The sequence below is a fragment of the Oryzias melastigma genome, linkage group LG13 (assembly GCF_002922805.2).
Source record: "Oryzias melastigma strain HK-1 linkage group LG13, ASM292280v2, whole genome shotgun sequence".
NCBI lineage: Eukaryota > Metazoa > Chordata > Actinopteri > Beloniformes > Adrianichthyidae > Oryzias > Oryzias melastigma.
Window position 1 is genome coordinate 19,220,152 of NC_050524.1, and position 11,076 is coordinate 19,231,227.

General features: G+C 42.3%; 1 protein-coding gene across 2 annotated transcripts in view; it reads right to left on the reverse strand.

The window, feature by feature from the left end:
- Positions 1–1,237: 1,237 nt before the first annotated feature.
- The window catches only part of sgsm2 (small G protein signaling modulator 2), a 45,414-nt gene continuing 35,575 nt past the window's right edge, over positions 1,238–11,076 (reverse strand). For both annotated transcript variants that reach the window (XM_024276801.2, XM_024276802.2), the window contains 12 exons: positions 10,438–10,612; positions 10,146–10,210; positions 8,921–9,066; positions 8,366–8,494; positions 8,091–8,273; positions 6,854–7,210; positions 6,628–6,752; positions 5,730–5,812; positions 5,133–5,242; positions 4,958–5,054; positions 4,588–4,755; positions 1,238–3,211 (listed from right to left, as the gene is read on the reverse strand). In XM_024276801.2, coding sequence (XP_024132569.1) covers positions 3,123–3,211; positions 4,588–4,755; positions 4,958–5,054; positions 5,133–5,242; positions 5,730–5,812; positions 6,628–6,752; positions 6,854–7,210; positions 8,091–8,273; positions 8,366–8,494; positions 8,921–9,066; positions 10,146–10,210; positions 10,438–10,612 — 1,727 coding nt within the window. In that variant the 3' untranslated portion in view covers positions 1,238–3,122. The remainder of the gene's footprint in view (positions 3,212–4,587; positions 4,756–4,957; positions 5,055–5,132; positions 5,243–5,729; positions 5,813–6,627; positions 6,753–6,853; positions 7,211–8,090; positions 8,274–8,365; positions 8,495–8,920; positions 9,067–10,145; positions 10,211–10,437; positions 10,613–11,076) is intronic.

Sequence of the window (11,076 nt, forward strand, 5' to 3'; positions counted from 1 at the left end):
GGATACTTGCGTGGAGGTTTGAAACTTGTTGATGTAGATAACCTCTTTGGCTCTTTTCTTGGGACAGATGGATGGTGTGCACACAGAATATGAATCCATGTGGATATTTTCCACTTTAAGCCATGATCCAACCCTTTTTATTGCTCCATAAACACCTTCTTTTTTTAACCTCCTAATATCACCCCCCCCCGGAATCTGATCAGCAATGACAAATTTTATTTCATTCGCTACATTTTACATATTTAGAGAAAACATTAAAAAACACAAAAAATACATAACATTTAAATACATCTATAGATAAATATCGCATTCACTTTACGTTTATGTGAATAGAATAACATATGTTAATGCAGAAATCCCAATATGGGACACACTCTGGACAGCATCGCTCATCCCTCAAGCTCTCAACCCCCCCACCACAGTAAGGTGGCGGTTCATGAAAGATGGGGTTCAAGTGTTTTCTAATGTATTTTTTTATATATATATAATTCATTAAGATTTTTAAAATAATAGTGTTTTTGGTAATCTTGTTCTGGTATTTTATCTGTTTTGTTTTACTATTCTGTTTTGCAGATAGAATGAGGTGCTTTCTCAAACAGTCAGTATAGTTAGGTTAGTTGCCTTCTCGCCCCTTTGTCTATTTTGGCTATGGTCTCTGCTCTGGACGTTTATTTCTGTATTTTATGGTGATGTTTAGTTTGTTATTATCCTTCTATTATTGTTTTCTCAGTCACAGATCAATAATTGACTACTAGTGGCTGGATGGCTTAGTTGGCTGGACGCAGAAAACCAGGGTTCGTTTCCCATGAGCTTTATCCGGTGTAGGTCCTTAGGCAAGACCTTTCATGCGACTGCCTAATAAAGCCACAAGGGGGGCCCAAGTCAGGGTCTCCTGATGCCGGTCCCAAGCTCGGATAAAATATGAGGTTGTGTCAGGGTAAAACTCTGTGCCAATTTACCAAATGTGCGGATCGGGAAAGCTGATTTGATTTGGTGCCCCCTGATGGGATATAAAGGTGAACAGCAACAATTAGCTGCTACTAAATACCAGTTGCTGGTATCCCCTAGACAATTTTGAGGTGTGGCCTCAGGGGCCACAACAAGGCTTGCTCTTGATACCCTGTTAAATCTTGTGTTTCATCTAAGAGGAAAGTGTATTTAAAGCTTAAGGTTAGAAATAACACCTTTCTTTTTAACTCTGTTTTTCTTTGGAGCTAAAAAGACACTGTCACACAGATCAACTAACTGTGGTTTAATACTTTACATTCAAAGCCAAGGACACTTCCTCACAGCACATGTTCAGCATTCAAAAAAGTCAGTGCAGCGCCTGAACAAAGAACATCGTAGGCTGAAGCAACTGAAAAATAGATGTTCAAATAAAAGTTATATTCGTTATACAAACTCTGGGTTAATATGCACACAACAGAGACCCTGATGGACAGCAAAGTCCTCAAGAAACTGGAAGGAAACAGTCTTCAGGATGCAGGCTGCACCTTATTATGGTACCACAGAGGGCGCTGTTTCAAGGTTTTGGTCACTATGTCTTGATTGGAAGAAAGAGCTCCCATGGTGGGGGGCAGTACTTGGATCAGTCTAACAAAGGGAGCAAAACCACTGTAGTACACATCAGGTCTGGGAAGACTCTTGGCACTTAAATCAAAGGAGGTTCGTGCAGACTGACCAATCACACATACAAGGAAATGGTAGCAGGCTTTGACAATGTCTAAAAAACAGCAAACTGCAACACTGAAGTGAGAGAGGGAGACTGTAAAATGCCCTTTTCTTCTTCAGCGCATGTGGATCTGTTCATGTAACTCCAGACCTGCAGGACTTGAGACTTTTAGGAGAACCAGGATAGAACCCTTTCAAGCTCAGCTCTAGCTCTCTGAACACAGTGCTTCCTGGGTTGCTGTGAAGTACCTAAAGTTCTGGATTGGAGGCCTCACTTTTAAACCTTAAAAATAGATTGTGTGACTACAAAAAAATACAATAAAATTTAATATGACAGACATTTTGGACAGATTCATCTAAGGATCGGGGGCAATGCAGCATATATGCAGCAGAAAGCACTGCTAACTATAGAGGAATGATGCTCTGCACCTGAAACCCCAGAAGCTGCTAGTGTTTCGGTTTTGTGTGTGTAAGGAGAGATGAGATATGCACCAGTCACCTCCTGGGTTCCCTGAATGTACAGACTATCTCCTGAATGTGCGGGCCTCGAATCCAACATCAAGCTCATTCTCTGTGAATCAGGGGAACAGCAGCATTGACCCTCTGCAAAGATGACTGACCAGCTGTTCAGTTCTGGGTTGCAGCTCAGAAGTTCTGCTGCGAAGAGGTCATCATCAAAATCCCATGCAGCTGTGCTGGAGGTAGCTGAAAGATTCTTGGTGTACTTTGCTGAGCGTGATGGAAATGAGTCTAAAACTTGAGTTCCAGCTGGCTTTCTTGCTTCTTTGACTCCAGCGGCTGGGCTGCACGACGACACCTGCTGGAAGAAATCCAACATCTCTCCCACTGCCTGGTGATGAAGGCGAATATACCGTCACGTCACTGCTCTCAGAACCTCGAAGCCCTGTGTGCTTTATTTCTCTTGCTGTGCTGTGTTCTTCGGTCGAGCCCCGACTGCTGCAAACACTGACTGTTCCAACCCCTCCCTCCTTCCCAAAGTCTTTGGTGTCTCCGGCCCCAGCATCTGTAGTGAGGCCATCACTAACACAACGCAGGGACCCGCACACAAAGTGCATGTGAGTACCTTGGGCTGTTACTAACAGAAGGCAACATTCGTGTCATAATGGTCTTGGGTAAAAACACACATGCTTGGAGTATAAAACACTCAGAAAGGTGGTTGGCACAGTCTATTTGGTCACTAATGAGAACGTGGCAAAGTCTTCTGCTGCTGTCTGTGTGTTTGTTTGTTTTGTCTAATGCACGCACAGAGTGTGATCAGTCACGAGCATGCACACAGATCCACACAGAAACCAGAGCATTCCACGCGAAGGAATATGTAAACAGACTTCCAGAGCAGAGACGCGGATCCCTCCGCCTGCTCTGGATGTGGTGGGGGGGCAGGAGCGGTCTGTGATGAGGCATCCAGAACCCTCCATGTCCTCCTCCGACAGTCACTTGTTGTCCATTAGAGATTGAACTTTGTGTACCAGTTCACGTGCTACCTTAAGGATGTGTTGGACATCATGGCGTTCAGCCATCTCTGTGGATTAGAGAGAGACAAGGTAAGCTGTTAAGCCAACAAATAAAGCATTTATGAAATTCTGATTCAATTTTCTTTTCTAAAGTTAGTCAACATTCCATTGAAGTCTCTCAACTAAGGGAGTTTCAGATGGAAAAATCAGTTCATCCAGATAGTCCACTTAATTTCATCTGGATCGAGCCCAATCTTTCGGTTGGTCTGTATTCAGACTGTCTTTCAACCAGAAATTTATTTTCTAAATCAAAGCTTGAAAAACAAAACCATGTGACTTAAGTTCTCTTAATTCGTGAGAGCTGGGAAAAACAAAAAGAGGCAAAAATTATAGAAGTCCTAAGCTTTGCAATCCTAAGAAGGTATCTGATAAGTGTTTATGACATGATTATCAGGTAAACAGTGAGAGAAGCAATGTGTATCATGCTAAAAGCTGCACATTCTCACTCACAACTCGTCATATATGGGCGCATGGTTCAGGCCCACTTTGCGACACTTTTTGACATTAAATCATGGGTCCCCAAACCTCGGGACACATTACTATAGGTGGTACTGGACGCGGAACCAGGTTAGGGTTAGGGTACTGGTCCTGGGTTAGGGTACCAGTACCTGTTCTGGATCGGTACCGTCCTGAGTGTTGGGGACACCTGTTTAGCATCTGTGGCCTGGTACCAAGCGGACATTGACCTATACTGATTCATGGCCTGGAGGTTAGGACCCCTGATTTAATGGGAACAGCCAACACGTCAAAAAATGATGAGTTGGGGGTATCCAAAACGTCACAAAGTGGCCCAAAACCATACGTCCATATATGATGAGTTGGGAGTGAGAATGTATTGGTCACTTTAATGAGCCTGCATTCATCCAACCAAATTTCAATGACTTGCTATGTCTCATCATTGCTCTACGTTAGTCCGTGGATCATTGGTTGCTTCCTTTCTACTCTGTTTACATCCCGTGATGCCCGGCTACGATGGCTTTTTGGTCCAGTTGTTCCCCTCTAAGAATGGAGCCCATTCAGACTGAGGAAAACTCGGAGCAAACCGGAGCTCAATCCTATTGGAATCAAACCAAGACCACCCCGAAAGATGGATCTGAGAGCAGATGAGTTGTGATGTATTGCAGTCACAGTCCTGTCTGGGAACCATTTTGGTCATTTAAATACCATTTTAATCAATTTCTATCCAAATCATTGAAACAATCGTCAGTAGGCTGGTATGTCGGTCAGTTGGTGTGTTGGTCAGTTGATCAGTATGTCAGTCGATGTGTCTATCTAACAACTATCTATATTTAAATACCATCTGGAGAGGAAACTTTGACCCTTTTGTCTGTCATTAACAAAACGGGTGTCAGACCCATATAACCTAAAACACTGAGACCAGTACCATTGAAGAACTTGATGATGTCAGTGAAGTCCATGTTGTTGTCTATGATGATCTCTCTGTACACGCTGACGAGAGCAAGAGCCAGGAACAGGACAAAGTGCTGCGAGGAGATCCTGGGAGAAACCCAGATTACCTCCCATACTGCAAACACGTCCTCGTACAGGAGCTCTGCACGCACATACAAGTAGTAGGATTAGAAACAAGCAACTTCCCTCATCACATAGCAGAACATTTGTGCTTTTCCTCTAAAATTTTACAGGCTTCTTCATGTGATTTTAATGAACTTGCCATTTGAAATCAGTGAAAAAAGTTCCAGTAGGAGCCTTAAAAATACAAAAGGCTTTCAGGAGGAAAGAGGATGAAGACTCACCTCTCTTAAAGTCTAGCAGAAACCAGCGGTAGCAGAAGTAAAAGTGAGTGTAATCTCCGTTCTGATGCATCAGCTCAAAGAGTTCTGAGTCCAAGATCTGAAGGGAACACATCTCCAACAGTTATAGGAACTACATACATGTGCACATACAGACGCACACAGTGTGATCCATCACCTGGATAAGAGACCTCATATTGGCAAAGTGTGCATCCATTGCTCCACCGTTGGGGAAGTTCTGACTCATCCTCTTCATCAGCTGAGTGAAACAGCTGTACGCCAGGCACTCTAGAACACACATAGATGCAGGCACATTTACAGATACAAAGAATTCGCATTTCAAGAGTCTATGTAAAACTATATATAACTAAATAACTTATTTGAGTCTACTATAAAAAAGTGAGAAATAAAGCATTGCTTTTTCAGGTGTTGCTGAATCTAGCAGATATGAATTGATCAATTGTGTTGTCATTATATGATCCTGAGCTGATATCATTTCAATTCACCTGCTGTCATTTTATATAGTGTATTTTTCACAGATTATGAACAAGAATTATATAGTACACATTATTTCCAGCCAATCAGTCCCTTTTCTCTCCCTTGAATTTCACTGTCTGTCTTACTACTTTTTAGGCTGTTAAGCAAAAACTATGTTTTCCCCGTTGGCTTCTATGAGCCATCTCATTTGGGATTTATCCAAACTTTCTGACTCTCATGAAGCTGTTGCTGCCAAAAGAATAAGCTGTGACAGAGGATAGAGAGGGTGTGTTCTCACCATCATCCAGGATGACCATGAGTGGAGCGAGCAGGTCACACATGCCTTGAACGTAGCCCATATCAAGGTGCTCCCACACATAACTGCATGAAAATGAGACTGTTATTTGTCTGTTCTTTCCTGTAAAGGGTAACCAAACACTAAATAAACTTTTTTTGTCTGTTGACCTCTATAAAAGAGGCTTTAAAAGTGTTGTCTGTTGGTCCTTGCCACATTTTTGATCATTTAAAATAAACGTCATTGTGCTTTAAACTCCAGTATAAAAGCCCCGCCCATCTTTGATTTTGCAACAGTCAGTCGTTATTAGTCCATCATTAGCTTTAGCATGGCTCGTAGTTGTTTTGCCTTCGGTCGTCAAAAATCTATTGGCTTGTACAACTTTCCACTGGACTTGGAAGTTAGGGAACAGAGCTTGAGTGCAATTGACATTGAATTACTCTGTCCTGGTGATAGGATTTGTGACACGGGTCTCCTTCAGTCTGGGAGAAGTCTGACTTTGTGGAGGTGGAGGATTTTTCTCCTCCACCTTCTACCGAGAGTTATAAGTGGATACTCCCATCAATTTGCTCTGTATAACTCTCCATATTGAAGATGCAGAGAGCATACGTTACCTCAAGCTACCCTCACTGTCAATGTCAATGTCAATCACAGATCCAAACCCGCCCCTTTTTTTGTTTGGCATTTTTCAAATCTGAGCTGAGGGTGGAGTCAGCCTCCAACTGTCCTGTTATGTTACTCTTTAATCATTCTTACATTTGTTTATAGACTAAATTGCTCTTTTTTCTAAATATCCTTTTGTTTTGTTTGTTTTTTCATATCAAATCTAAAACTAACTGTTAAAAGACAGCGATATCCCATGGCTAGCATGTATGCATCAGTGTGTTGTGATGCTTTTTACCTGCACATGATGTTGCGCAGCTTCTCCAGGTTAGTCGTGGTGAAGTAGTAGTAGTTACGATCACAGCGCTGGACGTCTTTGTCAATTCTATGGAGATTCAGGGCAACTGTATCCAGCAGCTCGATCTGAGGAGAAGAACATCACCTTCATGTTTGTGAGTTCAGGCAGGATTACAGTGATGCAAGTCAGACATCAGAGCCATCAAGCTCCTGTGGAGTCCTCTCACCGTGTAGGAGGACAGGGAGGCCAAACTCCCCTCAGTGGCGGCTCCACTTGTCACCAGCCTATCCAGCTGATGGCACACCCTGCTCTCATTCGGGGAGTCCTGCAGCTCCCTCCCTGGAGCCTCCTCCTCCGTACTCTGACCCTCATCCATGCTGGATGAGATCTGAGAGTGGGCGGATGTCACTGAGTAGTTCCTGGAAGAAGGGAGGCCTGAGTCGGGGGAGTCAAACTCCACCAGAGGACGCTCTTCAGGCGGGAGGGCAACAGGCGGAGCCAGGGTGGTCATGGTGGGAGTGCTCTCATCAGCACTGGGGGTTTCCTGACTCCCTGCGTCAGGCTCATCCACAGACATAAACACCTATGGATCAGGGGGAAACAAGACATCAGACATTTACAGTAGTGCGGTGAAATTTGAGTGCAAACGGAGTAGCGTGAGAAAATTCAGACGAGAACCCACAGCTGTGAACACAAGTGTGTGAAAAGACAACTGGAGACAGAGGTATAGGCACAAAAACGAGTACAACACAGGTACTGACATTCAAAAATGAAAAAGCCGGTGTGAATTCATAGATCTAAACTCACCAGTGTGACTATGCAATTGTGAACAGCACATCAGTCATGTCTGTTCTGATATAAATTAATGATGAAATTTTCCTGTTTCTGTTATGTTATTTATGCTGACCATTAGCCATGGTGTAATGCGGCATATTACCAATACAGAATGGATTTAATTACAAATTTTAAGATTGTTTGATGGTCTAGCTTAAATCAGATTTTAGTCTTCTAGTGAGACCCTGCATGCCTCAAACTCTGTGAAAAAATTGACTTAAAAAAGTCTATATCTAACTAATTATTCGTTATATCTCCTTGATTTACACAACGCTTACTTTACTAGTGAAATTTCCAGATTGAGCATCTGACATCTGATTCAAAACCATACCCTAGATATCTTCCATATTGCTCGCCATTTTTGTTGCACCACTAATGTTAACTTGGGGTTGTGAGTGTCTATAAACAAAGGGATGATGGGATATCAGTGCAGGCTTACTCCAGTTCAATGGTCTCCCCACAACTCAGAGGTCAAATAGGTCAAAAATAAGTCAAAGGATGATTGGATTGGGCCAAAATGGGACACAAAGGTAAAGAATAACAAGAAATGTGAAAGACCAATGTTCTACCTGTATGTCACTAAAGCAGTGCATGCACTTCAATAATAATAGTAAAGTTTTTCAAATCACTTCGTTGCTGATCGTGGAGTCTCTGTGCGCAAGTCGCAGCACGTGGCTGTCAATGCTGCTTCCGGATGACAGCTTGGAAAAAATGGCCGACTGCATTTCTTTTTCTCGCTGCTTGACGATGAGCTCACAGGCCTTCCACTCCTTCATAACCTGTTGGTATCGCTCGCTGATCTTTGCATCGATCTGCACAAACAGGAACATTTGTGTGTTTATGTAGACGTCTAGTTATATGGAGTTGTCTGTGTGTGTGTGTGTGGTTGTGCAGGCATGTGTACCTGGCTCATGTCACTTTTTCCCATCCCAAACTTGTAGTGCCCCAAAAGGAAAGGCCAGACTTCTTTCCTGATGCCATGCTCCACTCCACCATAGTAAACCAGCCGGAGCAGCTCCAGCTCCTTGTAATTCTGCACACACGTGAATACACAGTGTAAAAAAAAAGACAGTATTACAATATAGAATTAAAAGAAAAAGCATCATTTATGAAGGAGAGAAAAAGCATATTTCAAAAAAAAAAAAAGATAATGCATCAATGACTGTTCAATCACAACTTAATCCCAAGGTAATATCTGGGAGATGTCTGGAAGAATTATTTTTCATTTCTGGTTAAATAGACGAGCTGTCTTGGAATACATGTTCCAACTTAGGCATTAGCAAACATACATTTTTTTTACTTCTTAAATCTAGCAAAGAAAGGCTTTCATTGTGTCTAAAGCAGAACAATGAGATCGTCTCCCAGAGGAAAACAGAAATGCTGTACCAGAGAACCACATGCGCCTCTGCTGTGTCTTTTTGTGGATCATGTGGTTTGTAGGCATAATGAACTGACTCACCTTACAGTCTTTCTGGTATTTACTCCACACCTCTTTGCTAAGCCCACCAGACGCCTCGCCAGGTCTGTCAGGGGGTACGATGTTGTGGTTGACCAGAGCCGACAGGTGGGTCCGCACTGTGGACAGGTGTCGGCAGTATGCCAGCCCTGATGGACAAGTGGAACAGGCAGGTAAAAGGAACCATCTAATTCATGGGAAATTGAAAAATACCAGACTCGTGGTATAAAAAGAAAAATTAGCTTTTAAAGAATTGACACGACCCACAAAGTTTAATGTAAAGACAATGAATTTAGAACCCAAAACCAAAAGTCTCTATAAAAGCTTAAAATTCAACAATTTGCTTGTGTGTAGCTACTGCTTCACCTTCTTTAGCCTTCTTTAGTAGTAATGATACATGTAGTGGGTGTAATTTGTCCTTTATTTATAGAGAAGCTTGGCTCTGCACTGTTTAGAACTAACTTCTTGTCAGGCCCTGCCAAATCAGATCAATGAGGACATCTTAAGTTGCATGCTAACCTTCAACTGTTAGCTGTTTAGGTTTTCAGAAAAGTATGTGGGCTATATCAATAATTAGAAAAGCTCTTTGGGGCCCAGGGTTGACTGGAGGAACTTGAACTTTATTAAATAAAGCAAAAAAAAATAAATAAATGAATAAATACTGCTGCCACATGTTAAAGCTAGGGGTGTCAAATTATTGCATCAATCGCAATTAATTAATTACAGAGTAATTAGCGCAGCTTTTGTTTTTAATCATGTTAATGTCATTTTAAATCTCTAACTTGTCATTCTATCAAATATAAAACAATGGTACAACTGTTTACTTGCATTAACGTTTAATTTGGTTTTACATTGTTGTCAGTCTTGTCAGGGTGTCTCTGTATGCAACAAACAGCGCAACCTCTTGGTGGTGTAAAAGTAAAGTTTGGAAGTCTGTTATAATAGAAAACCTTCATAAAGCCACTTTTTAGTTGAATTTTGATCTTTAACTCCGCCATAATCTTACAAATTTAAATTAAATTACCTCAAAATGAGGCTTCTCGCAGCAATTATTAGGCTTGATTAAAAATTAATTAGATGAATTCATTCCAGGTCATGATTAATTAATCACACACAAAAAATTAATTGCATGACACCTCTTGTTATACATACTGTATGTTATAATTTCCTAAACATGAGCACATCAAAGCAGTTTTAACACACAGTAGAAGGATCCTGATGTACTTACATCCATAGAAAGCTCTAGAAACAATCTGCCTCTTCATGTTATGGCAAAGCATCTTCAAAGGAACGCTGTGGAAACACAATATTGGCTTGTTTCATTTCTTATATTAGACATATTGTTGACTACAATGTCTTCAAAAAGTATTTTCAGAGAAGGAAAGCCTCTGCTGGTGCTGCTGTGTGAGCTGGTCTTAGATCTGCTGTACGACTGCCGACTCTTCCGTGTCAGCTGTCCTGCAGAGTGAAATCTTGATGCAGACTCAGCACAGGATCCAGCAGAGGCTCTTACTGCGTACATGTGGATATCTGAAGGTTGCTGCATGCAGGTACAGCTTGCTGGATAGTCAAATGACGTGTTGCTGCCGGCTGTGGAACATGAGTGGCACAGGGATTCCTGAGCTGCTGCCTCAGCCAGTTGCCACGACAACGGACTGCATCCAAAAGCCTGGCTCTCCATCGCCTCCCCATGGTCTAAAGGAGGCAGAACGACAGTGAGAAGACATAAGTGTCAATACTTGTACATAAACCAACATACATGTTTTTTTAAACCCCTTTATTCTGCCTCGGTGTAGCATCTTACATATTATGACCTCGGCTCCTCAGCTCAACCAAAAACACTTCTGCAAATGTATGGAGGAGATGGACAGGTGGATGAAGGGTTCAAAACTGTGGGGGCAGAGAAACTGAAGAGGATATAAAACCAAAATGGGTAGTGGAGGAAGCGGGGGGGAGAGCTCAGGGAAAGAAAGGCAGGAAGGATGCAGGAAGTCCATGCTGACTACGGGGGTGGGAAGCTGAGAAAGAACAGCACACAGATCAAAGGAGGAGGATGCTGAGATTGGGGCGGGGCAAAGCTCACAGTCAGACACTGCAGGATACAGAAGGACGGAAGAAGACAAGAGACACTGAAAGAAGCAATAGAAACAAATGGACTT